Source organism: Pristis pectinata, chromosome 9, assembly GCF_009764475.1.
Source record: "Pristis pectinata isolate sPriPec2 chromosome 9, sPriPec2.1.pri, whole genome shotgun sequence".
NCBI classification, from domain to species: domain Eukaryota; kingdom Metazoa; phylum Chordata; class Chondrichthyes; order Rhinopristiformes; family Pristidae; genus Pristis; species Pristis pectinata.
In genome coordinates this window covers 10,297,627-10,324,816 of record NC_067413.1, presented here as the reverse complement: position 1 = coordinate 10,324,816, position 27,190 = coordinate 10,297,627, and the positions used below count along the sequence as shown (strand labels likewise).

The 27,190-nt window shown below is 40.9% G+C and overlaps 2 protein-coding genes across 8 annotated transcripts in view; one reads left to right on the top strand and one right to left on the bottom strand.

Moving 5' to 3' along the window:
- Nucleotides 1-1,318: 1,318 nt before the first annotated feature.
- LOC127574209 (melanocortin receptor 5-like) overlaps nt 1,319-27,190 on the bottom strand; it is a 286,745-nt gene continuing 260,873 nt past the window's right edge. The window contains exon 3 of the mRNA XM_052023008.1: nt 1,319-2,861. Coding sequence (XP_051878968.1) covers nt 2,760-2,861 — 102 coding nt within the window. The 3' untranslated portion in view covers nt 1,319-2,759. The remainder of the gene's footprint in view (nt 2,862-27,190) is intronic.
- The window catches only part of ptpn2b (protein tyrosine phosphatase non-receptor type 2b), a 56,894-nt gene continuing 41,279 nt past the window's right edge, over nt 11,576-27,190 (top strand). For 3 of the 7 annotated variants that reach the window (XM_052023015.1, XM_052023016.1, XM_052023012.1), the window contains exons 1-2: nt 11,579-11,823; nt 20,676-20,766. In XM_052023015.1, coding sequence (XP_051878975.1) covers nt 11,767-11,823; nt 20,676-20,766 — 148 coding nt within the window. In that variant the 5' untranslated portion in view covers nt 11,579-11,766. Of the gene's footprint in view, nt 11,824-20,675; nt 20,767-27,190 lie in introns of all 7 variants that reach the window. The other 4 variants (XM_052023019.1, XM_052023011.1, XM_052023014.1 and 1 more) reach the window with 4 other exon arrangements.

The window sequence follows — 27,190 nt, the reverse complement described above, 5'->3', positions numbered from 1 at the left end:
AGAACAACCAATACAGAGAAAAATAGGGTCATAGAGTTGTACAGCACAGAAACAGGCCCTTCGGCCCAACTCGTCCATGCCGATCAACGTGCCTTCCTGAGCTAATCCTTTGAGGAGTATAAAGGATCTAGGAGTTCACTTAAAAGAAAATCAGGAGGGCAAAGAGGAGACATGAGAACTCCTTGGAAGAGATGGTAAAGGGGAACCCTAAAAGATTCCATAAGTATACTCAGAATAAAAGGGTAACTGGGGAGAGAATAGGAGACCTTAGGGATCAGGGTGGTTTTGTACGTGTGGAGCCACGGGAGATGGGAGAAAACTTCTCATCTGTATTTACCATGGAGAAGGTCATGGAAGCTAGGGAATTTTGGAAGAGAATAGTGATGTCCTTAAACATATCAATATTATGAAAGAGGAGGTGTTGGTGGTCTTGATGTACAGAAAGGTAGATGAATCCCTAGGGCCTGACCAAGTTTATCCTAGGATGTTGTGAGAAGCAAGGGCAGAAATTGCTGGGGCCCTGCGGAGATTTTTGTGTTGTCACGAACCAGCAACAAAAGAAACACACTGAGCATGATTCAGTGTTAAAAACTATTTTATTAATTACTACTTATGATAATACGTAAAATAAAAGTAAAAATGTTAGTATGTTAGAATTCAAAAATGTTAAACCTCAAACGTTAACCCCAAAACTAAACTTTTCGTGTGTGTGTGTGACAAAGTCCAAAACTCCCAGTTCCGGAATGGTTCTTAAAGTTCAGTTCCGCAAGCCATAAGGTGAAACATGAGCAAGGGCTTCTTCAACAACCACCGTTGTCTGAAGATAAGACGTAGACGTACAGAAACATAGGGAGAGTAAATACGAAACCCAAATGTTCCACGATGGAACCCCAAACGACACTTCAGCGTTTACTCGGTAGTGACTTCCTCACCCCGAAAAGCATCCGAATCGTGGTCGTCCACACACAAATACCTGTTTCCTTCTACAGGTCAGCAACAAAGTGAACTCCACCGGATTACTTCCAACTTCCATACATGGATTTCAGTAGCAAACACAGTTATTGTTTCTCATCCATCGATAGAGAAAACAAGCAGGCTGGTGTCTCTCTCCCTTCTCTCTCTCTCTCTTCTTCTTCTTCAACAAGGTCATTACGTCCTTTATCTTCTATTGACGTGAGCACGCCCCACACACACATACACACACACTCTCTATCTTAAAGGGACTTTCACTGAGTCCGTAACACCTCCCACCTAAAAAAAAATTTTTCCCAAGAAAAATTTAACCGCGCATACAGTTAATAATGTTAATAATTATCATGCTACACAACTACAGACTATCAGATTAGTACAGATACATGTTTCCCATTTAACATCGGGAAAGACAATCAGCAATCACATTATCTTTGCCTTCAATGTGAGTTATCATGAGATCAAACTCTTGCAAAATTAAACTCCAGTTGAACAGCCTTCTGTTCTTGTTTTTGACTCGGCTCAGAAACACCAATGGGTTATGATCTGTATATACAGTCAATGGTTTCTGAGCGGTGCAAACATATATACTGAAATGTTGCAAGGCTAAAACAAGCGACAGTAATTCTTTCTCTATGGTGGAATAATTCTTTTGATGCTCATCAAATTTCTTTGAAAAGTAAGCTACCGGATGGTCAATATCATCAAGGTCACCCTTCTGCAATAACACAGCTCCTGCAGCTTCATCACTGGCATCTACTGCTAATGAAAATGGCTTTTCAAAGTCAGGTGTTTTGAGCACAGGATGGTAGCATAAAATGGCTTTCAGCTTCTCAAATGCTTCTTGACAAGAATCTGTCCAAACAAACTTTACTCCCTTCTTCAGAAGATTAGTTAGGGGAAGAGCAATATCAGCAAAATTTTTACAGAATTTTCGGTAATATCCAACCATTCCCATAAATCTTCTAACAGTCCTCGTACCTGTGGGAATAGGGAACTCAGATATTGCTTGAACTTTTGCCTGAACAGGAGCTTGCTTGCCTTGACCTACAACATAACCAAGATACGTCACAGTGGCATGGCCAAATTCACTTTTAGCCAAGTTAACTGTAAGGTTAGCCTTGGAAAGTCTTTCAAACAATCTTTCTAACGCAGAGATGTGATCCTCCCATGTATCATTCCCAGTCACTAAGTCGTCAATGTAGGCATCTGTATGTTTTAACCCATGAATCACTGAATTAATCATTCTTTGAAATGTTGCCGGAGCATTTTTCATTCCAAATGGCAAAACATTGTATTCATACAATCCAGAAGGGGTTACAAAGGCTGAAATCTCCCTTCCTCTATCTGTTAATGGAACACACCAGTACCCTTTTAATAGGTCAATCTTTGTAAGAAATTTTGCCTTTCCCACTCTATCTATGCAATCATCCACCCTAGGAATAGGGTAAGCATCTGACTTTGTTACAGCATTCACTTTCCTGTAATCTGTGCAAAATCTAACAGTTCCATCAGGTTTAGGTACAATAACACAGGACGAACTCCAATTTGAAGTAGAATGTCTAATAATATCATTTTCCAACATGTATTTTATCTCCTGATCAACAAGTTTACTTTTTTCCACATTCATTCGATATGAGTGTTGTTTGATTGGTTTTGCATCCCCAACATCAACATCATGGGTAATTATCGATGTTCTGTTTGGAACATCTGGGAACAGATTTTTAAATTTTAAAATTAATTCTTTCATTTGTTGTTTTTGTGAAACTTGTAAATGGTCCAACTTCGTTTCAAGGTTCTCCATGATATTTTGGTTTTTTTAGTTTCGATGGAACAATATTTGGTCTAAATTGGCCTTCCTCAACATCAACATCAGGCATTCTAGAAACAACCTTTACATCATCCACCAAGGCCACAACTGAATCCCTCTCATAATAAGGTTTTAGCATATTTACATGACAGAGTTGTGTTTTCTTGCGTCTATCTGGTGTTTTGATTATATATGTTAAATCAGTCACTCGAGATTCAATAACATAGGGTCCAGAAAAACGAGATTGCAATGGATTATTTTGGCTAGGGAAAAATACCAACACCTTTTGCCCTACTGCAGATGTCCTAGGCCGAGCACGTCTATCAAAATATGTCTTCATTCTTATCTGGCTGGTTTTCAAATTCTTTCTCGCTAGCTGGCAGACTCTCTCCAACTGAGTTTTAAATTTTTGGACATGGGGAGATCTCCATTTCCTCATTAACACTCCATTTTTGACATAGTATCCAATTGGCACTTTTTCAATCTCCTCACATGAGAGAGCTTTTTCTTTCAATTCTGTCAACTCAGGATCCTTTGTCTGTTCCACCATAAAATCCTTCCTCGACAAAGACAAATCTTTAAATTCAGACGCACTACAAGGATGTTGATCCTCCAGTGAAGACAGAAAAGTCTCAGATAAGGCATCATAATTTTCTTCCTGTTTAGGACTGTCACAAGGAACCACATCAGACTGCACCGGACTGTCTGTCTTGGCTAATTCTCTAGCCCTAGCTCGAGTCACCGCACATGATGGGTAAACATCTGGATCATTCTCAGACTCATCAATCCTTGGTTTGGTTGTTAACCGTACCACAGGATCACTTTCTCCATCTGCAAGGTCATTTCCCAATAACAAAGAAACTCCTTCCACTGGCAACCAAGGTCTGATCCCTATCTCGACTGGTCCTTCTACGAACTTTGACTTTAAAATCACCCTGTGTAAAGGGACAGACATGGTGTCATCTGTAACGCCTCGCACTAGATTTACCTCACCAGTGTCACTTTCTTCACCAAAATTTAAAACACTGTCCAGCAAGAGAGATTGACTAGCCCCAGTATCTCTAAGAATTTTCACTGGCACCTGGGGTGACTCATCATTCAGTGAAACAAAACCCTCTGATACATAAGAACGGAATTCTTTTCTCACCTCCTCCAACTTTTCCACTTTTACCTCTTGCAAGGACTGATCTTTAACAGCATCTCCTGAACCTTTTTGATTTTTAATTGCCTGAAGGCAAGCATTGGGCACAGCTTCCTTCCTTTTCTTCAAAAGGGCACAATTAGATATCACATGGCCAGGTTTCCTACAGTAATAACAAGTACGCTCAACCGGTTTCTCCAGCCCTGGCTTCTTTTCATCTTTTCCTTTTTGATTACCTCCCAATTTAATCTCCGGTTTACCTGGATTGTCCTTGTAACTCTTTTGAAAGGTTTTAGGTTGTCCCCATTTGGATTTATGGGTTAAAGCATAATCATCTGCCAACCTAGCAGTTTCTTGTAAAGTTTCCACTGCCTTTTCATTTAAATATGTTGTTAATTCAGCTGGAACACATCTTTTAAAGTCTTCCACTAATATCAATTCTTTCAATTTATCAAAATCCCCATCTACATTTTTAGCCATGTACCATCGTTCAAAACATATTCTCTTTCCATTGGCAAATTCCATATAAGTCTGATCTGCAGATTTCCTCAAGTCTCTAAATTTTTGTCTATAAGCTTCAGGTACCAATTCATAGGCCTTCAATATAGCTTGTTTTACCTTGGTATAATCAGCTGCATCCTCAGCAGACAAAGCAGAATAAGCTTTTTGAGCTTTACCTTTATTCACACTCTGTACCATAAGAGCCCATCCTTTCCTTGGCCAGTTTGAACTCACAGCAACCTTTTCAAAATGTTGGAAATACTGATCAACCTGATCTTCTTCAAAAGGAGGGACTAATCGAACCTCCCTGCTGGCTGAAAAACCATCATCAGAATCAGATTCCGAACTCCTACGCTTCATTTGTAACTCATGCTGCCTCTGTTTTTCCTTCTCCTCTGCCTCAAACTTTAACCGAATTAGTTCCCGTTCCCGTTCAGCCTCTAACTTCATCCGAGTTATCTCTCGTTCCCGTTCAGCCTCTAACTTCATCTGAGTTATCTTTTGTTCAGCTTCTAATTTATTTTGTTCTCGTTCAGCCTCTATCTTTAACTGGGTTTGCTCTCGTTCAGCCTCTATCTTTGCCAGCTGCACCTGTGCCTCAGAAATTGCTATTTCACTGCCAAGAAACTGTTTTAACACTTCCTTCTCAAACACCTTCTTTTTCACATAATGGCCAGCTATCAGTCTCTGAATATCTGCCTTTCTCATAGATTGCTTTACTTCTGTAAGGTTTAGCCTTGTAGCAATCTTTATCAGATCATCCTTTTTCGCCACCTCCAATCCCTTTTGGGTTGGTGACTCCAAAAATGCCTTAATATCCATTGCTGCTGGTTTCCACACACACAAGCCAATTAAAAAGAATTTATCAGACCTCCCTCAACAATCTTTGGATTGAATCCCAAACGAATCTCGTCAATCTGGGGAACGATCCCAGACGACACTCAAAAATCTTTGGATTGGATCCCGGACGAATCTCGTTAACCTTGGGAACTATCCCGGACGAGCCCCCAATTTTGTCACGAACCAGCAACAAAAGAAACACACTGAGCATGATTCAGTGTTAAAAACTATTTTATTAATTACTACTTATGATAATACGTAAAATAAAAGTAAAAATGTTAGTATGTTAGAATTCAAAAATGTTAAACCTCGAACGTTAACCCCAAAACTAAACTCTTCGTGTGTGTGTGTGACAAAGTCCAAAACTCCCAGTTCCGGAATGGTTCTTAAAGTTCAGTTCCGCAAGCCATAAGGTGAAACATGAGCAAGGGCTTCTTCAACAACCACCGTTGTCTGAAGGTAAGATGTAGACGTAGAGAAACATAGGGAGAGTAAATACGAAACCCAAATGTTCCACGATGGAACCCCAAACGACACTTCAGCGTTTACTCGGTAGTGACTTCCTCACCCCGAAAAGCATCCGAATCGTGGTCGTCCACACACAAATACCTGTTTCCTTCTACAGGTCAGCAACAAAGTGAACTCCACCGGATTACTTCCAACTTCCATACATGGATTTCAGTAGCAAACACAGTTATTGTTTCTCATCCATCGATAGAGAAAACAAGCAGGCTGGTGTCTCTCTCCCTTCTCTCTCTCTCTCTCTTCTTCTTCTTCAACAAGGTCATTATGTCCTTTATCTTCTATTGACGTAAGCACGCCCCACACACATACACACACACTCTCTATCTTAAAGGGACTTTCACTGAGTCCGTAACAGTGTCTTTCTTTGACATGGGTCAGGTATCGGAAGATTGGAGGGTGGCTAATGTTGTGCCTTTATTTAGGAAAGGTTGCAAGGACAAGCCAGGGATCTCGAGCCCGTGAGCCTAACATTAGTGGTGGGAAAGTGATTGTATAGAATTCTGAGAGACAGTATCTATCTAAATTTGGAAAGGCAAGGACTGATTAGGGATAGTCAGCGTGCCTTTGTGCATGGGAGATTGTGTCTCATGAATTTGATTGAGTTTTTTGAGGAGGTTACCAAGAGGATTGACGAAGGCAGGGTGATGAATGTTGTCTACGTTGACTTTAGTTTGGCTTTCGATAGTCCCACATGGTAGACTGGTCTGGAAGGTGAGGTCACACGGGATCCAGGGTGAGCTACCCAATTGGATACAAAATTGGCTTGGTGAGAGGATTTAGAGGGTGGTAGTGGAGGGTTGTTTTTCAAATTAGTGGCCTGTGACCAATGGAGTGCCACAGGGATCAGTGCTGGGTTGCCTGTTGTCTGTCATCTATATTATCGATTTGTATGAGAACGTAGGTGGCATGATTAGTAAGTTTGCAGATGACACCAAAATTGGTGGTGTGGTGGACAGTGAAGTAGGTTGTCTAAGGTTACAACAGGATCTAGATCAACTGGGATAGTGGGCAAAGGAATGGAAAATGGAACTTAACTCAGACATGACTCAGGATGAAGTAGCCAAATGAATTCAACATTGGCTTAGTGGGAGAAACCAGAGGGTGGTAGTAGATGGTTGTCTCTCTGACTGGAAGCCTGTGACTTGTGATGTGCCGTAGGGATTGGTGCTGGATCCGTTGTTATTTATCATATATATTAATGATTTAGATGATGATGTGGTAAACTGGATCAGCAAATTTGCAGATGACACCAAGATTGGGGGCGTAGCGGATAGCAAGGAAGGCTATCAAAGCTTGCAGTGTGATCTTGACCAGCTGGGAAAATGGGCTGAGAAATGGCAGCTGGAATTTTCAATCTTTTTATTAATCTTCAAATTAGTACAAAATAATATATATAACATTAGTAATTATACCTATGGTGCAAAGAGATCAGGATAGCAATCATAACAGTTCATATAATCACAAGGAGTAAAAAAAAGTAATCTAGACCTCCTGCTCTCTTATTAAGTGAATAAATACAAAAGGAAAAATTGAAAAGGAATTTAATTATATGAGAAAAGAACCCCCAAATCAACAAAAATTGATAATAAACCAAAAAACAACCAAAAACTTCAAAAAAAAACTGGACTGATATTTCTTCAATTAAAAAAAACATTATTATGTCGTCAGCTCCGCTCCTCTGTATTCGAGGGTTATTGAAAGGGATCTGAGAAAGGTCAGCTTATATCATATGGAAATATTGAATAAATGGACTCCAAACTTCCTCAAATTTAAGCAAAGGATCAACAGCACCACTCCTAATTTTTTCTAAGTTTAAGCATGTTATAGTTTGAGGAAACCACTGAAAAGTGGTGGGAGGTATTGGATCCTTCCATTTGAACAAAATGGATCCCTTGGCCATTCATGTGACAAAGGTGATCATACAACGAGCAGAAGCAGATAAATGGCGAGATTCCATCATTGGTAACCCAAAAATTGCAGTAATAGGATGAGGTTGGCAGATGAAATTTCATGCAGACAAGTGTGACGTTTTGCACTTTGGGAGGACAAACCAGGGTAAGACTTGTACAGTGAATGGTAAGACTCTGAGGTGTGCGGTAGAACAAAGGGACCTGGGAATACAGATCCATTGTTCCTTGGAAGTGGCGTCACAGGTAGATAGGGTCATAAAGAGCCTAGCTACCTATGACGCCACTTTCACACTTTGACCTTCATAGATCAGGGCATTGAGTACAGGAGATGGGATGTTATGTTGAAGTTGTACAAAATGTTGGTGAGGCCGAATTTGGAGTACTGTGTGCCGTTCTGGTCACTAACCTAAAGGAAAGATACCAATAAGCTTGAAAGAGTGCAGAGAAAATTAACAAGGATGTTGCTGGGACATAAGGACCTGAGTTATAGGGAAAGGTTGAATAGGTTAGGACTTCATTCCCTGGAGTGCAGGAGAATGAGGGGAGATGTTATAGAGGTGTACAAAATTATGATGGGTATGGATAGGGTGAATGCATACAGGCTTTTTCCCCTCAGGTTGGGTGAGACTAGAACTAGAGGTCATAGGTTTAGGGTGAAAGGTGAAATACATGAGGGGAATCTGAGGGGGAACTACTTCACTCAGAGGGTGGTGCGAGTGTGGAACGAGCTGCCAGTGGAAGTGGCAGATGCAGGTTCAATTGTAACATTTAAGAAAGGTTTGGATAGGTACATGGATGGGAGGGGTTTGAAGGGATATGGTCTGGGTGCAGGTAGATGGGACTAGGTAGAAGATCAGGTCAGCATGGACTAGATGGGCCGAAGGGCCTGTTTCTGTGCTGTAGTGCTCTATGACTCTATGACTGTAAGAGCGAAGTGATGCATTTTGGGAAGTTTAACCTGGGCAGGACATATATACGGTATGATAGGGTCCTGGGGAGTGTTGTAGAACTGAAAGACCCAGGGGCATATGTACATGCTTCCCTGAAAGTGGCAACACAGGTAGACAAGGTGGTGATGAAGGTGCCTGGCACACTTGCCTTCGTCGGATGGGGCACTGAGTATAAGAGTTGGACGTCATATTCCAGCTGTACAAGACGTTGGTGAGAACATACTGGGAATATTGTGTCCATTTCAAGTCACCACACTTAAGGAAGGATGTGATTAAGCTGGAGAGTGCAGAAAGGATTCACAAGGATGTTGCCAGGCTTGGCAGGGATTGAGTTATATGGAGAGACCGGATAGGCTGGTACTGTTTTCTCTGGAGCGAAAGAGGCTGAGGGGTGACCTTATTAGAGGTTTATAAAGTCACCAGGGTCATAGATATGGTGGATGGTCACAGGCTTTTCCGTAGGGTAGGGGAATCTAAAACTAGAGGGTATAGGTTTGGAGTGAGAGGGGAAAACTTAAAGGGGACCTGGGGGGGCAGGTTTTTCCACACAGAGGGTAGAAAGAGTTGCCAGAGGAAGGGGTAGAAGTAGGCATGATTACAAAGTTTAAAAGACATTTGGACAGGTTTATGGACAGGAAAGGTTTAGAGAGATGGTCCAAATGTAGGCAAATGGGACAAGCTGAGAAAGGCACCTTGGCTGGCATGGATGAGTGGGGCTGAAGGGCCTGTTTCTCTGCTGTGTAACTATGCCTTGTAAGGGTGTATAGGATTCGTAGTTGGCCAGCAGACGTTCCTAGATTCTACTTTATTGTTAGCTTACAGATCTAACCCTTCTCAGGAATTGTGTGGGTGGGAGGCAGGTACTCCGCAAAGTGGTCACATCGTCTACTCTTAGTTTCTACATTGTGAAGGAGACCACATCGTGAGCCCTGAATGCACAACACTACATTGGAAGAAGTCCATGTGAATCACTTCTTCACCCGAAAGGACTGTTTGGGTCCCTGGATGGTGGGAAGGGATGACGTAAAATTGCAGGTATTGCACCTCCTGGGGTTGCTTGGGAGTGGGCCATGAGAAGGGGAGTGTTTGGTGAACATACATGAGCAGATCAGCAAGTTGTGAAGGGAATAATCACTTCTGGATGCTGGAAGGGAGGGGAGGCAAATGTAAAAGGTTTCTGGAGGTGGAATCTCATTGATGATAACAGGAATTTTGCAATGGTTCTGACCAGCGTATTCACAGTTTTAACATAGCCAATTACTTGGCCTGATGCAGAGGTTTGACCCAAAATGTTTACAACTTCTTCCACCTCCCCCCACCCCCAGATGCTGCTCAATCTGCTGAGTTCCCTGATCAGATTGGGTGTTGCTCCAGATTCCAGCGACTGCAGTCTCTTGCGTCTCCATTACTTGTTTTCTCTCTTTCTAACTGCCCTCATTAAACGATAAACATCTCCGAATATACCCGCGGCCTCATCCTATCAGACATCCCTTTATTCTATCCATCCATCACCAACCCTCTTCTTTTTCTAAGTTTCCCCTTTGCCATAAAGGATCATTGACCTGAAGTGTTAACTGTTTCTCTTTCTGCTGATACTGCCTGCCTGCTGAGTTATATTTGCTACTTTCCAGTTCAATGAGACCTTGCCCAAATTTATGGAATATTGGAAAATTAAACCCAAAACATTAACTCATTAGCACTTTATTCCTTAGAGCATAGGAGACTGAGAAGTGATCTTATAGAGGTATATAAAGCCATACGAGGCATAGATAGAGTGAATGCACTCAGTCTTTTTCCAAGAGTTGGGGTATCAAGAACTAGAAGGCACAAGTTTAAGGTGAGAGGGGAAAGATTTAAGAGAAACTTGAGGGGAAACTTTTTTTTTACATAAAGGGTGGTATCAATGTGGAATGAACCGCCAGAGGAAGTGGTTGAGGCAGGTACAATTACAAAATTTAAAAGACAGTTGGACAGGTACTTGCATTGGAAAGGTTCAGATGGATATGGGCCAAACGCTAGCTTGGATGGGGCATTGGCATGTTCCCTTTGTCACTCACTGACTTTTATTGACGCACCATAGAAAGCATCTTATCTAGATACATCACGGCTTGGAATGGCAACTGCTCTGCCCAGGACTGCAAGAAACTGCAGAGAGTTGTGGACACAGCCCAGCACATCACAAAAACCAGCCTCCCTTCCATGGACTCTGTCTTTACCTCTTGCTGCCTTGGTGAAACAGCCAGCATAATCAAAGACCCCACCCACCTGGGTCACTCTCTCTTCTCTCCTCTCCCATCAGGCAGAAGATACAGGAGCCTGAGGGCACGTACCACCAGGCTCCAGGACAGCTTCTACCCCACAGTGATAAGACTATTGAACAGTTCCCATATATGATGAGATGGACTCTTGACCTCACAATCTACCTTGTTATGACCTTGCACCTTACTGTCTACCTGCAATGCACTTCCCTGTAGCTGTGACACTTTACTCTGTGTTCTGTTATTGCTCTTACCCTGTACTACCTCAGTGCACTGTGTAATGACTTAGTATGCAAGACAAGTTTTTCACTACACCTCGGTACAAGTGACAACAATAAACCAATTTACCAATACCATCTCGGTCGGCATGGACCAGTTGAGTCGAAGGGCCTGTTTCCGTGCTGTATGACTTTATGACTCATTAGCTTCTTCTTTCAAGATCTGAGGATCAAGACACTGAGACTTAGTAACCCACGGCCCCGACAGTTTGCTCAGTACCACAGCACCAGTCATTACGGCGGAGTCCGGGACAGTCCCCGCGTCTCATCCCGAGAGCGAACGAGATGCCGCCCCACAGCGTGGGCTCTCCCTGAAGATGGCGCTTCCGCGTCAGGCCCCGCCCACGCCGCCTGCGCCTGCGCCCTTCGCCCGCACCGGGTGGGCGGCCCGGCGCCGACTGCGCATGCGCAGGCGTCTCATGTCCGCGGCCCCGCGTCGCCGACAGTCGTCGAGCTTCATGGCCTGAGGACAGAGACGTGGGTGTGAGGGAAGAAAAGTTTCCCCCCAGCAGCAGCAGGCGAAAAAATAAAACCCCAGGCGCGGAGAAAGCACCGCGGAATCCTCTACCCCAACCCTTACAAAGATGGAGAAGAAATTTGCGGAGATAGACAAGGAAAGCCGCTGGCCTCAGTCTTATCTGGTGAGTTTGTGAGGGGAAAGTGAAGCCGGGCGCCGGCGGTTCAGCTTCCTGTCGGCTTCGTCCCGTCCCGGCGCCGCGTCCCGCTCTTTCTGCCCGTTGAACGGACTCGGGGCCTGGCTGGAGGTGCCAGCTCCCCGCCGCAGTACGCCTGCGTGTCCTTAAGGGTCTTCCTTTCTTTTTTTTGTGTGTACCGACGGTTAATTTGGGTTTAAAGGGGAGGTGAGGCCGGGGCTGCCGCAGGTTGTAACTTGAAGTTGGAGGCTCCAGGCGCTGGGATGTGAAGCAACAAAACAATCTGCTGGGAGGGGCTCTGCGGGTCGAGCGGCATCTTGATGGGGGGGAGGAATCCTGGTGTAGGGTTTGGTATTGGTTTATTATTGTCACTTGTACCGAGGTACAGTGAAAAACTTGTCTTACAAACCAATCGTACAAGTCAATTCATTTCACAGTGCAGTTACATTGAGTTAGTACAGAGTGCATTGATGTAGTACAAGTAAAAACAGTAACAGTACAGAATAAAGTGTCACAGCTACAGAGAAAGTGCAGTGCAATAAGGTGCAAGGTCACAACAAGGTAGATCGTGAGGTCATAGACCCCCAAACGTGGACAATTCCTTCCCCCACCCGCTACAGACGCTGCTCGATCCGCTGAGTTGTTCCAGTAATGCACGCAAAGTGCTGGAGGCATCTTCTGTCCAGCAGATTGTTTGTTGTAACGTGGAAATTCACGCTAGTTTGGTCGTTTGCAAGTCTCACTGTGTGTGACCATCACTTGCATCCTGGCATTTAAACACTCAGAGCCAATGCTTTTCACAAATTAAAGTAGGAAGGGGAAGAATATTGTTCCTTTCTCAGCAGTTTATAGGCGGCGAAGTACTTTTTGCAGTAAAATCAGCAAGTCAGGCAGCATCTGTGAAAAGAGAAAAAGTTTGTTTCGGATCAGAGACATAACAAGTTCTGACAAAGGGTCCTGGATATGAAATGTTAACTGTTTCTCTTGCGACAATGCTGCTTGACCTGCTGAGTATTATCATAATTTTCTATTTTTGGTGCAGATTTCCAGAATCTGCAGGTTTTCTTTAAACATTCAAGTGCTTTTGCAGTGCAGTTACTGTAGTTATTATTTTAGAGTTGGTGGATTTGTTTATTATAAGCATGTGTGCATGTGGATATTGTTCTCCCGGAACTAAATGACAGTAAAATGCACTTTTCTGAAAGGGATGATTGAAGTACAAACAATAGAGGGATTACTGTCTTTCGGTGTCTGGGCCCAAACATTGTGACACTACCTGCTCCTACCGTTCCCTGGGAACCTGTGTCCTGGTTATGGCACACCCTACATTCCTTTGCATTGTTTCAGGTACTTGCTCGTGCAGATAAATTTTGGGTATTTCCATCTTGGCTCATTTATCTTAAGCAGCTCTGCCTTTCCTACCTTCATAAGTAAGACGAGTAACAATGTTGTGGGAACACTTTCTTCACCTTCTTGTCAAAATTCTACTTTGTCATGTGCTGCTGTTTTTCACTGATCCTTCATTCTGGTCTGATTAAAGGGTCTTGAACATGAAATGTCAACTGTTTCTCTTTCCACAGATGTTGCCTGACCTGAGTATTTCCAGAATTTTATGTTTTTATTTCATATTTCTGAATATTCCTTTGTCATTTATTGTGAAATTCCCCCCTCCCCCTCCCCCCAGTACTGAATTGCAACGGATAAACTCAGTACTACTACCTCAGACTGGGAATTTCTGCTGTGAGGTTTTCTGTCTGTAATAGTAGTTGTTTTGTGTCTCTGCAGATCCTACCTGATCTGCCAGGCATTTACAGGAACTTTCACTTTCACCAACTGCTCTAACCTGCATTTCATAGCTTTAACATATTACTTTGTTTCATCATTCTCCATTAAGCTGTAAACCTCAGGATCATCTGAGAAACCCTAATATCACCTTACCAATCACATTCCCTTGATCCTGTCCATCCCTCCCTGACCTCTCTGCAACGTAACACTAGCTTTTCTCACATTTCCAGTCCTGACAAGGGGTCATTGACCTGAAATGTTAACTTTGTTTCTCTTTCCACGCTTGTGGCCTGACCTCAGTATTGTTTTGATTTCAGATTTCCAGCATTTGCAGTTTATATTTAAATTTTCAATTCTATTTCTTTCTCTTAAAGAACTCCGTAGTCTTGCTGACCTATTGTGTTCCGTCTGAGATTCTGACCATATCCCGCACACCATTTGATTTTTATCTTGACGTCTTCCAACCTACCTTTCTCAAATTTGTAAATGAAATGTACAGATGAGCCTTGTTACCTCCAGAGGAGATTCCAGTGATTTTTGTTTTGACCTGCTTTCCCTTTATCCATGTTATGTAAAATTCACTGAAAATTCAATCTACGTTCTCTTTACACCACATCAACTTCTACTTGCCCATCATCCCTATTTGAACTAAATTGGGATCTGTACTTCAAATCTTTCATCATTTTGTACACATTCCCTTGGGCCTTGTGAGAACCCATGCCCCCAGTCTGTTCCTTTCATTTGGGCCTTCTGTGCATTTCCCGATTTTTTTTTTCGAGCAACATTTTAAAATCCTTAAGGGCAATGAAAGGCTGCGTTCTATCCCTGTTCATTTCCTTCAGATTAGCAACCATTACTTTTACATTGGTGAGGTGCCTCAATTTATTTTTCTACAGTTAAGGTATTGTATAGATGCAGGTTAATGCCCTTTCCTTGGTTAAATTTTTTTAAAAACATTTTAAAGTTAATATCTTTTCTCATAACTTTGTGACCCTTGATGCTGCTGTAGCTCACCAGCATGTCATTCATGTACATGAAATCCTTCATCCTACCCATATTCTACTTTTGTTCTTCCACCACCTGGTTCCTTTTTTTCCTGATCTTGTATTTTAATGAAGTCCTTTTTCCTCTTGTACTGGCATTCTTGTGTTGTACTGTTTTAATGCATAGGGACAGGCCCTATGGCCAGTCAAGCCTGTTTCACCGCTCCATCAGGTCATGGCTGATTTATTACTGAACTTCATAAACCCACCTTCTCTCCATATCCCTTAATCGAAATGTTGTTAATCAAAGATATTAATCTCATATTTGGAATTGACTTTGCATGAGTTGTTGCCAGTGGAAGAGACTTCCAAACTAATGTCACCTGTTTATAAAATACATTCTTTTTAACAATACTCCATTAGACATTGTGGCTACTTGAACTTAATGTTGATAAATTAAAACATGAACACAATTGCAGGCATGCTATCCAAAAATGCATGTTTGTGTAGTTACTGTATAAGTTGCATTTATTGGAGAAATAATTGGGTAAAGACAGATTATATTCATGTTTCTTTTGTTCATTGAGTGCATTATTTTGGTTATGAATTGGTGGTAGATGTTTTAGTATAGGTATGTGAGTTGCATTTAGCTATGTTTGGTACGTATTGTATGTAGAATTAGTCATTGCAATTACTGCCACCAAAAATTTAGAGAGACAGTTCCTACAAACGAATAAATGCACTTGACAATCCCAGATACAGATAAGTTAAATCTAGCTTTCTGGAGTTGGATCTTTCTGGACCTGGCCAGTCACCCAGAATTGTTACTCATGCTTGCACTTGTCTGAGCTGGATGTGGGAATGTAATCTCACTAACTCTGTGCACCCTGAAGTCAGGCAATGCACCTACATCTGTACTGCATGGGTTCTGTCCCTGGACTGTCTTGTACAGAAGGCAAAGTTGCGAATAGCGTATTGTCTTCTGTCAAAACAGTCATTGATTTTAAGTTTTTAAATGTTTCTGACATTCAAGGAATTTTTACAAACTATTAAAATTAAATCGATAGAACCTTGTAATTGAATAACACTCTTAGAAATATCTAAAAGTATAAAACTAAAATATAAGACCCAAAACTTGTTATTAGGGCAATTTAAATATTTGTTCTGTTACAGCAATTTTTGCTAATTCCTTATAGTTTTCATGGAAATTGTGCAGATCAGTCCCCAAATCCTCAGAAATGAAACTGGACAGTTACTGGAAATTGGACACTGCCATTTGGTGCAAGACTAGAAGAACTAAGCAACACATAATCAGATGAATGAGTGTTTTCTATTTGGTTAGTCTCACAGGGAAGAACTTTCAGGTAGGTTAAGAGTAGGTTCAAGGTAGTGCTTGGCCATTTAGCAGTACATATAATAACATTAATGCAGGCAGATGGGATTGGTATAAGATGAGCAGGATGCTCAGCATGGATGCAATGGACCGAAGGGCCTGTTTCTATGCTGTATAACTCTGACTCTGTGATATACTGGAAATCTGTAGTTTTCTGATGCACTGGTAGTCATTCTGCCCAACCAAAAAAAAACATTGGTGAGGATGTTAATTGAAATTTTGAAGAGATTATTAGATTTTGTTGAGTCAATCCCTTTATCAAGGGATAAAGAACATGGGTGAAGTGAGATGCAGAATGAAAAAATCTGATGCATCTGGGGAATGTTTAGCTAGTCACTGTGAAATTTGTTGTTGGAAAGTTAATTAAACCTCCAATGAAGGACACAATAGAAAAAACATAAAACAAGAAATGATAATGCTGAAGGGACTGCAATGATTTCTAAGATCTTGAATGACCAAGTTCAATGAATTCTTTCATGAGTTATGAGTAATGGTTACAATATAATCTATATTTCCAAAAAAAATCTTTGGTATGCTATCATGTAATAAACTAATGAATGTGCTCAGAGCATGCAGAGCTGGTATACAAGCTGAAAAAGGAATAACCAGCTGGCTTCAGAACGGAGGAAGTGGAGAGAAAGGATAATTTGTAGTTGATCAAAGCGGCTTATGTCAAAAGTAATGCTCTGCAAGATCAATGTTGCAACTATTTATGTTTACCATTCATAATAACAATATGGACTTTAGCATTATGAGCAGAAACTCGGAGATAGCAGTGGAAGGGCTTGGAGGGAGGGTGTGCTTAATACTGAGTAAGACTGTAACACCCTACAGGAAAACATCTGTAAACTTGCATAATTGGCAAAGAAATTTTAATGTAACAGACTTAATAAAACAAACCTATTTGCAAATTTAGGGGAAAGTGTCAAAATGAGATAGAGGAGCAAAAGGATCTGAGTACAAATGAATAAATGACTGAAGTAGTGGTGCAACTCAGTAATGTTACTGGATTTTATGGGAGGAACCCCTGAGGTTTATTTCCAGGGAAAGAATTAAAATGTAGAGGAGTTGTGCTTAACAAGTAACTTAGTTTAGTTGGACATCTTTCAGAGTCCTGTGCACTGTTCTGGTTGTCGTACAATAAAATAAATATAGAGACAGTGCGAACACAGGCTGCCTGACCATGTTAAACTGGAGAGTACATTTTATGCTCTTCATCGTTCCTCTTTATTTCATTCTGGTTCTCAGTTGTGGACTAAGGACTGGGATTTGCAAAATTCTGCAATGTATGTAATCTATTTAGATTTTTGGATTTCAACAGATTTAGGGTTAGTGCAGGAAGGGGATGCTGTGGATAAAGGTGAGCCATGCTCTTACTGAATGGTGGAGCAGGTGTGAGGGGCCAAATTACCTAGTTTTGCTTCTTACACATCAGTATTCAGGGCTCGCTCTGAATTAGGCAGATCATTCTAATGAGTGGTTCCAAAGACTGGCAAAGATGATGGAAGAACTACCAGGTTATATTTAATCAGAGACACCAGAGGCGACAAGATACTCAGTCTCTGACTTTCTAATCATAGAATGTCAAGTTGAGTTGATTAGATGTTGTCTGTTTAGCAATAGTTATTTCCTGTTATTTCTATGATGTGAATATAACTTGTCATATCAGCCCATGCTTGATTGTTGAGGTCTTGGTGCATGCAGGCACAGACTGTTTCACTTGTTGGAGACAAGAGACTGCAGATGCTGGAACCTGGAGCAGAAAATAAACTGTTGAAGGAATTTAGTGGGCCAGGTGTGATATGTGAGGGGACAGTGGGGAGAGGAGGAATTGGACAGTGATAGAGCAATACAGCATGGAAACAGGCCCTTTGGTATTTGACATTTTGGATCCAGATCCTTCATCTGCACTGAAAGGTTAGAGGGGAGATGGCTGATATAAAGATTTAAGGGGAGGTGTGGGGCTAGAGCTCGCAAGTGATTGGTGGATGGTGTCAGATGGGGGAGGGAAGAGTGGAGATAGTGACAGAGACTGGGAGGTGAGGGGGAGGCAAGAAAAGGCTGCCGATTATGGAATCTGATAAGGAAGGTGAAGAGGAACCAAATAAGAGGTAGGGTGGGCAGATGGAATAGGTGGGGGAGGATTGAAGGGGAGGAGGGTCAGTTAGAAAGAAGCAGCATTTGATGGCTCTGGGACTGTACTTGATAGAGTTCAGAAGGATGAGGGAGGGATCTCATTGAAGGCTAGTGAAAACTGAAAGGTGTGGATCGGGTGGATGTGGAGAGGATGCTTTTATTAGTAGGAGAATCTAGGATCTGAGGGCACAGCCTCAGAATAAAGGGACGTTCCTTTAAAACTGAAATGAGGAGGAATTTCTTCTGCCAGAGCGTCGTCAGTCTGTGAAATTTGTTGCCATAAAGGGCTGTGGAGGCTAAGTCATTGGGTGTATTTAAGGCAGAGATTGATTGCTTTCCTGATTGGTAAAGGAGTTAAGGGTTATGGGGAGAAAGCAGGAAAATGGGGTTGAAATAAAAAATCTTCCTTGATTGAATGGTGGAGCAGACTCAATGGGCTGAATGGACTAATTCTGCTTCTAATATCTTGTGGTCTTATGGACTTGGGTTGATCAGAAGGGGAACAGATAACCTGAAATTGGAGAATTCAGTGCTCATGCTGTTGAGTTGTAGACTACCCAGGTGGAATACAAGGTGTTGCTCTTCTGCTCACCTGGATCCACCTGTTGTTTGCCAGCTCTTAGTCTCCCCCACCCCCACCTATTTATACTAGCTATCTCCCCTCTTTCAGTCCAGATGAAGGGTCTGGACTTGAAACATTGACTGTCCATTTCCCTCCATAGATGCTGCCTGACCTGCTGAACTCTTCCAGCAGTTTTTGTTTATATTTACTCAGATACTGGCAGAGCATTAGTTGAATTGGATGTTGTGTATGATGGTAGTAGGCTTGAATAAAGTGTTCATGGACTAATTGAGCCAACTTATCCATTTGTTTTTTTTATGATTATATTAAAGATACCCTTGATTTCTTGTTTTTAAGCAAGATGTGTCCCGCAACATAATGAAGTTAGTTCAGAACATGCATTGTTTATTCTTTGTTTGACAATTAAGATGTATCCGTGGACTTCTGAGGGAAATATATGGTGGGTGTTATGACTGTTTCATATAGGATTTCATCTAGATCCCTCAATGGCATAGGTGCTGTGGTATAAAGTGTATAAATATATTGCATACTGTATCCTTTGCATACAGTAGTAGGTTCATATGTTAATCATGCACATGAAGATGGCTTATATAAAAATCAGATTAATGTTTTGAATTTATAGTTCGTGTACTCTGTAACTAATATCTAGATCAAATTATTCTATCATAGAACATAAAACAGTACAGCACAGGACAGGCCTTTTGGCTCTTGATGTTGTGCTGAACTAATTAAACCAATGACTCCTAATTAATCTAATCCCTCTTCCCCACACATTGACCATGTCCCTCTCTTCTCTGCATATTCATGTGCCTATCTAAGAGTTTCTTAAATGCTTCTATGCTATTTGCCTCTACCACCATTCCTGGCAATGCACTCCAGACCCCCAGCACCCTGTTACTTTTCAAAAAGAAACTTGCTTTGCACAATTCCTTTATACTTTCTCCCTCATCTTAAATACGTACCCTCTAGTACCAGACATTCCAATCCTGGGAGAAAGGTACCAGCTGTCTACTCTATCTATGCCTCGTATAATTTTATAAACCTTTATCACATCTCCCCTTGGCCTCTTGCTCCAGAGAAAACAGCATTTTTGTTTGTGAAACTTAGTTGTGAATAAGTGTTGGTATTTATCTTTTTGTAACAATGACTGCATTTCAAAAGTAATTCATTGGATGTAAACTACTTTGGGATATTTCTGAGGGGGAAAGAAAAAAGCATTAATATATTTCCAATGTCAGAAATGTTCCTCCATTATTAGCCAGTTTTTTTCTTTTGGAGTTTTGATTTTATTAAATGGTCTTAACTGTGAATGGTTTGTTTGGTTTCATGGAATCTATCAAAACAGTGTAATCTTATAGAATAAAGCTAGTATGATCAACTTGTTGGGGAAACTAGATTATTATTCAATGCAAACTCTTTCTTGGGTAAAATACCAAAAGTTTGTACACTAAAGTTCTGTTAATCCAACATCTTTAGGATTTTGGTGGTACCAGATCATCAGATTGGATGTTACTCCTATTAATAACCCAATACATATTTATTTCACTTTTTTTTTGCATATTACACAGTATAATGCATTTTCAAATGAACCTGTTGAGTTTAAAGGGAACAGGAAACTGAGTAATGGTGAATTTAAAGGGAGTGGGAAATAGAATTTGGTGTGTCTCAGCTAGTTGAAACAAGCTGAAACATCAAAGCACTCTGTACTCCGGTTCCAACTTCAAACCTACCCATGTCCCTGAGCCCCAGCTGTACACCCAGTCCGCATTCTGGAACTCCTGCTCACACTCCGGACTACAGGGTAGCTAGATAATGAACCAGTGGAATTTCCCAACAATAAGATACTGGGTTATTGGAGTTTTAATGTAATTTGTATGAATTCACCAGACACTTAAGATTCATTGTTTGTACGTTCTGATTTTTGTCCACAAATGTTAATGACTTTTGTTTTTGATTGTAGGAAATTCGAAATGAGTCCCAGGACTTTCCCTATAAAGTAGCCAAATATCCAGAAAACCGAAGTCGGAACAGATACAGGGATGTCAGCCCTTGTAAGTTATTTTGTAACTTTTCTTTTACAAACATTAATAATAAGATGAACATCTGATTGCCTGTTTATCATTTCTGCTTTTGTATGTGTAAAGTCAAAAATAAGTACAAGTTTTGTGTGAAGTGGGCAGAACTTGATTTCTGCAGGGTTCAGAGAGATATCTTGCTGTCACTTTTCACAAGTACATTAATTTCCCATTTCAAATTCTGAGTGCAAATTTATAATAGAAATTGCCAATGTTTACTTGTCCTATTATAACTACATCTTCCTGCTAGTGCTACACAGCAGTGCTTTGTCCAAAGAGTTAGGTTACATGGGAAGTCTCCATTCTAGTATGGAAATGGGAATTTAAAATGGCAAAAGTTGTCAGATCATGAGTGCAGGATGCAATGTTTTTAGCAATGATCAATTGTTCCTCATTTTTCAAATATTCTCGAACCTTAATTAAAAGGTAAAGAGTCCAAACTCTAGAAAATATTACACTGAGGCCTGCTCTGCCCTCATTTGGATGTAAAAGCTCTTGGGTACTATTTGAAGAAGACAAGGCAACTCTTGTCTTACCAAGGCAATATTTATCCTCCCTCCAATGTTACCAAAAATAATTTAGCTTGTAATTTGTGATTTTTTTTTGTGGGATCTTACTTTCCATAAATTGTTGCCTGTGTGATAGTTACTTTCTAAATACTTAATTAGCTGTGAAGTATTTGGAATGGCCTAAATTTATGGGAGGCAGGATATAGATACTTGTTCTTTCATCTGGATGTTCCTGAGCATTATTGGGGAAATCATGCAGGATCATTATGGTTTTATAAAAGGGAAATAGTGTTTGATAAATTTATTAGTCTTCTTTGAGAGAGTAGTTATTGGATAGGTGGGAACCAATAGATGGATTTCTGGAAGGAAAGTGATAGGTATCAGTAAAAAGTTACTGAACAAGCTAAAGGCTCATGGTATTTGGAGTGATATCTTAGCAATGGTAGAGGGTAGGCTAATGAAGAAAAAACAGGAAATTGGGATAAATGAATCCTTTTCCTGTTGGCAAGCTGTAACAAATGATGGATTAATATTGGGACCTCAACTATTTATAATCTATACTAATGACTTCGATGAAGGGACCAAGTGTATTGTAGCCAAGTTTAATGGTGCAAAGTTGGTTTGGTTAGCAGGTTGAGGAGGATCCAGAGAGTTTGCATAAGAATATAAAAAATTAAATGAATGGGCAAAAAGTTGGCAGAGTATAATGTAGGGAAATGTGAGGTTGTTCATTTTGGTAGGAAGAATAGAAAAATGGAAGAGGAAAGGAAGCACAGAATGCTGCAGTGTAGAGGTATCTGTGTGTCCAACATGAAACACAAAGTTAGCATGCAGGTGCAGCAAGTTATTATGAAAAGCAAATTGAATATTGACCTATATTGCAAGGAGTTGCAGTATTAAAAATACAACTGTGCACAATGTTGGTGAGACCACATCTGTAGTATTGTGGAGTGTTTTTGTCTCCTTATGTAAGTAAAGGCGTATTTTCTTTGGAAGCAACTCGGAAAACGTTCACTAGGTTAATACTTGGGCTGGAGGGGCTTTTGAACAACAATAGAACGAAGTTGGGCCTTTTTGCATTGTTCATGGTGTTCAGTAGAATAGAAGATGATCTTCTGGAAACATAAAATTCTGAGGGGGCTTTATTGGGTAATTGTGGAAATCTAGATCCATAGTTTCAGTATAAGGGATCGCCTATTTAAGTTGGTGAAGAATTTTGGAACTTTGGAAATCCCTACCTCAGAGAGCTGTGGAGGCCGAATCATTCGTGACAGACGTAGATCTTTGAACTGTAGGGGAGCCAAAAGTTAAAGGGAACACATGGGAAAGTGGAGCTGGGGCCAAGGTCAGATCAGTCATAATCTTACTGAATAGTAGACGGGCTCAAAGATCCTCATGATCTACACTTCATAAAAAAAATTAATTTATTATTGACATGTAGGTATTATTGGCAAAGCCATTATTAAATTGTCCATTCCTAACTACCTTTTCAGTGAAGATCCGATTAACAGTTACACACAGTTTAGATTACTTGAAGCAAATTTCCTTCTCTAAGAAGTTTTGAGCAAACCAGATAGGTTCTTAGGACAGTCTGGTAGCTTTGGGGACTCTTTTACTGATACTATCTTTTTATTATAGATTTACTTAATTTCTTGAATTCAGATTCCCCAGCTATTGCAATGTGATTCGTGTCTCCCAACAGTTCTGGATATAGAACACAGAACATAGGACATTACAGCACAGTACAGACCCTTTGGCCCACAGTGTTGTGCTGACATTTTATCCTGCTCTAAGATCAATCTAACCCTTCCCTCCCACATAGCCCCCCCAATGTAACTGCACTGTGTAATGAATTGACCTGTATGAGCAGCATGCAAGACAAGTCCTTCACTGCACCTCGGCACAAGTGACGACAACAAACCAAGACCAATTGCTTCAGTAGTTCTTTAGTAACCTGCTGAAGTCATGAAAGAGAGATGGAATTAAGGGTGATTGGCAGATAGATCATCGCCCAAATCCATCACAGCAGCTTCTGAGATGTCAGCGTGGACAATTTGCCTGAAGGGCCTGTTTCCATGCTGTATGACTCTATAATAAAAAATTATACAAGAGAAGAACACTGCAAAGCTCTTTACATTCTTAGAGTCATTGGTCAATACATTCAGTGTTGCTGGTTCTATATATAAAAGTGTTAACACATCTTTTTTCGCACCATTGTAACCCATTTGGATCCCTGGGGTGATGCATCCTTCCATTGTTTGAGGGGCTTCTCCACTGGGCTCAGCCCCTCAATGCCCAGTTGCAGAAGGAGCCAAGACTGTGGTCGTTCCCCATAGAGCCTTTGCATTGGCTGCACTGAGCTTCATTGCATATTAGCTTATAAATTACCCACAATGCTCCAATAACAACCTGAGAATCCCTGGTCCTATGTCAGCAATACTAGGGGGTGTATATTCATCCTTAGTGGTACATTTATCTAACAGAAGCACTGGATAGGATTCTTCTTAAAGTTTATATGCGTCTCTAAGGTTAAATGTGTTATTACTGTGGGTCAGAAGAATTTCAATTCTGCACGGATATGAACATTTTAAGAAGTGCCTGCTTTGCTGTTTAAGTTCTGGAACTGACTGCTTCCTGGCCAAACTGTTCAGCCTCTGTCACCTCCAGTCCAGAATAAAGATCATATCAATTTCAGTTTTGTATGAGTGCACAGATGATGCTGCACACTTGGAGGCTGAGCTCTAAGCTATTGTCAGTTCATTCACTGATGTGTATAAAAGGACAAGCCTCGCACTAAACATCCAAAAGACCAATCCTGTCACCAACCTGATACTGCTACAGAACACCACTCCCAAACAGTGAATATTCATGTTGAGATCCTGATCAAAGTCAACCACCAGTTCTGACATGCCAGCAGAGCCTTTGACTGTCAGCAGAAAAGTGATTGAACACCAAGGTCTTAAATCCAACACCAAGCTTTTGGTGTATCAAGTTGCCAAGATTCCTGCCCAACTTTCTATTGGAGATGTGGACACTTATAGTTGATATCACAAGGCACTTGACGAAGCTGTTTTGCAAAATCCTCCAATTCCATTAGCAGGATTGGTCAACCAATGCCGGCATCCTCTCTCGGACCATCCTTGGCATTGAGGATCTGATCAAACTTAACTAGTTCCAGTGTACAGACCATATCATCTGCATGCCTAACACAAACTCCCAAAGGAAATGTTATACTCATCCCCATCGTGGCATGTAAGTTCCATGAAGATGGCTTCAATGGTGTCTTCAAAACCTTGAGGGAATGTAATATCTTCATCAACTAAGGACCCCTAGCACAAGACCACTGAAAGTGATGGAGAGAATCCTCGAAGATGTGGAATACGTAGAAGTGAAGTGCAAAGAGCAGAAGGAGAATGTGGTAATCCAAACAACTTGTTCATCTGCCAATTCGCCCCCTTGCTGTGCTAAACTCCACCTCTGTCATTTGGTGGTAGTAGAAGCAGTTGTGTTCAGCAGCATTACAGGTCATTCATTTATCAGTGTAGAAGCATTCTGTTAGGGAACTGGAATCTCAGTACAAGAGTGGAATGTAACGTGGCAGTGTGTTGAGGAGGAAGTCCCAATGTCTGAACAAGGGGATGGAAGGAACTATCAAAAAGTAGATTGTGGAGTGCTGAGATGCAATCTTAAATTTGACACTCTGTTAGATGGTCTCTGGATCAGTGAACATTATGGTAGTGTGATTTGTGAGCAGAGATAGGGAGAGTTCAAGTCTAGACAGGGGCTTGTGCGCCCAGTCTTGAAGAACTGGTTATTACTATATCTGGTTGTGAGGGAAATAAGAAATCTTGTAGTGATAGTTGTAGGAGAAGGGTTCAAAATCTTAATGTTATCCTTAAATACTTAACATAGCTTCTTGGGTATTCTATCATTGTTACTAGGTTTTATATATAACCCAAAAACTGACTTAAAGATAAATGTTTTGTTTTTTAAAATTGATGGAAAATTGCGAACTGGAAGTGTGCATTTTCCTATATTGTGTTAAAATAAAAAAAATATGTATTAGTATCCCTAGTGAATTTGTCAGTATGTTATCTTTTTAAAAGAAAATGTTTACATTATAGTCTAACCTCTACATAATTTTAAAACCTTAAGTCAGTGAATGTAATTTAGAAAAGACCCTGTTAACTGAATTTCCAGTACAGATATCAAAGTTTAATAAATAATGACTGAGTTTTAAATTTAAAAGAAAATGCCCTAATTTTTGTAACCAGCTTGTAATGGAGGAAAAATAGGATGGTTAACGAGAACAGCAGCAATCCACTTAGCCCTTGGATCTATTTTGCTGTTTACTTAGATCACAACTGATAAACAATTGCCTTCATTCTTGTATCCTTAAGTACTTTCATTGGATTCCATTATAACCAGTTTTTAGTTTTATCCTTGTATTTTTATTTGCTAATTATGATCCTGCCTATGCTTGTGCTGTCAGCAAACTATATAGTGAATAGTTGAAGTCTTAACGTGGATTCTTGCAGGACACCTGCAGTCACAATATATAGGTGCTCCCAAGCTTCTGACTGCCCAACTTGTGTACAGCCCATACATGTGAATGAGTGTTTGGGAGGCGGGCAGGATGGATTTGGTGACTGCTGCAGGTGACTGTTCTTGACACTAGCTGGAATTTTGCCACATCAAACCCAAGAAGAATACATTCTAGTTAACACATTGGTGTTAATATCATGGAACAGTACAGTACAGCACAGGAACAGGCTCTTCAGCCCACGATGCATGTTAAGCTAATGACGCCTAATTAAACTAATCCCCTCTGCCTGCATGTGGTCCATATCCCTCCATTCTCTGCATATTCATCTGCCTATCTAAGAGCCTCTTAAATGCCTCTATCAGCTTTATTATGAAAAATGGCAAAGGAAGATTTAAAATACTTTTCCAGACTGTCTATTCCCAGAGCACAGCTCACCTTTGCATGCATCTTCTGCCATTTGGGAACTTGCCTCGCAGCCGCATTTCCAAATTGCAAACTGATCAGCAACCCTGCTTTAATCTGGGGAGGACCTGTATCTTGACTAATGGTGCATTCAGCCACTTGCCTACTCGATCAATAATTTGCTTTCAGTTCAGTGGGCTTCAATATTTGTTTATAGTCTTGTGAAAGGATTGTATCAATACCTTCTAGAAGTCCATAAAACATCCATAGATACTCCCCTTTCTTACATTTCACAAAGCCTGACTATTTTAAGAAAATAAAACAAAGGGAGACTCTAGTTAACTTTTGTAACAATGGTTTGGCCAATAGTGCTGGGGAATTCTGCGAAATGCAGATGCTGAGAACACACAGATGTAATTGGAAAGACCTGTCATGTATCTAGTCAAATCTCTTGACAATTCAAGTAGTCTGAGGATATGAAATAATAACTCTGGAAGTGCTAAAAGATGCACAGGCTTGGTTAATTGGTCACTTTGTTGTTATACTGATACCTTGCCTAATTTGCAGGATGTTTCCAAGAACAATTGTGAATAGAATTAGTGCTTAAAGGGGTTGTGAGAACACTTTAAAGATATGTTACTGTACCACTGGGCTGAGAATCTGGCATGACACCGGCCATGCATCAACCCATGGTTCAATATGGAGAGGGTGCCTATGAGGGGTGCTGTTGGGCAGGATGAGCAGTGCGGCCACTCAGTGCTTAGGTGGACATGTAGAACTCGAGGCTGCACTTGGCCAGCAGCCACTGTTGAGCATCTTTACTCTGGATCTCTGGATTGGGGTAAGCCGTGCAACTCAATAGAGGAGTGATAAGATTCCATCATATTCAGCGTTTGCCTCGGTCTGCCCAACGGCTGCCTCTCTGCACTGAACCATATGGGAT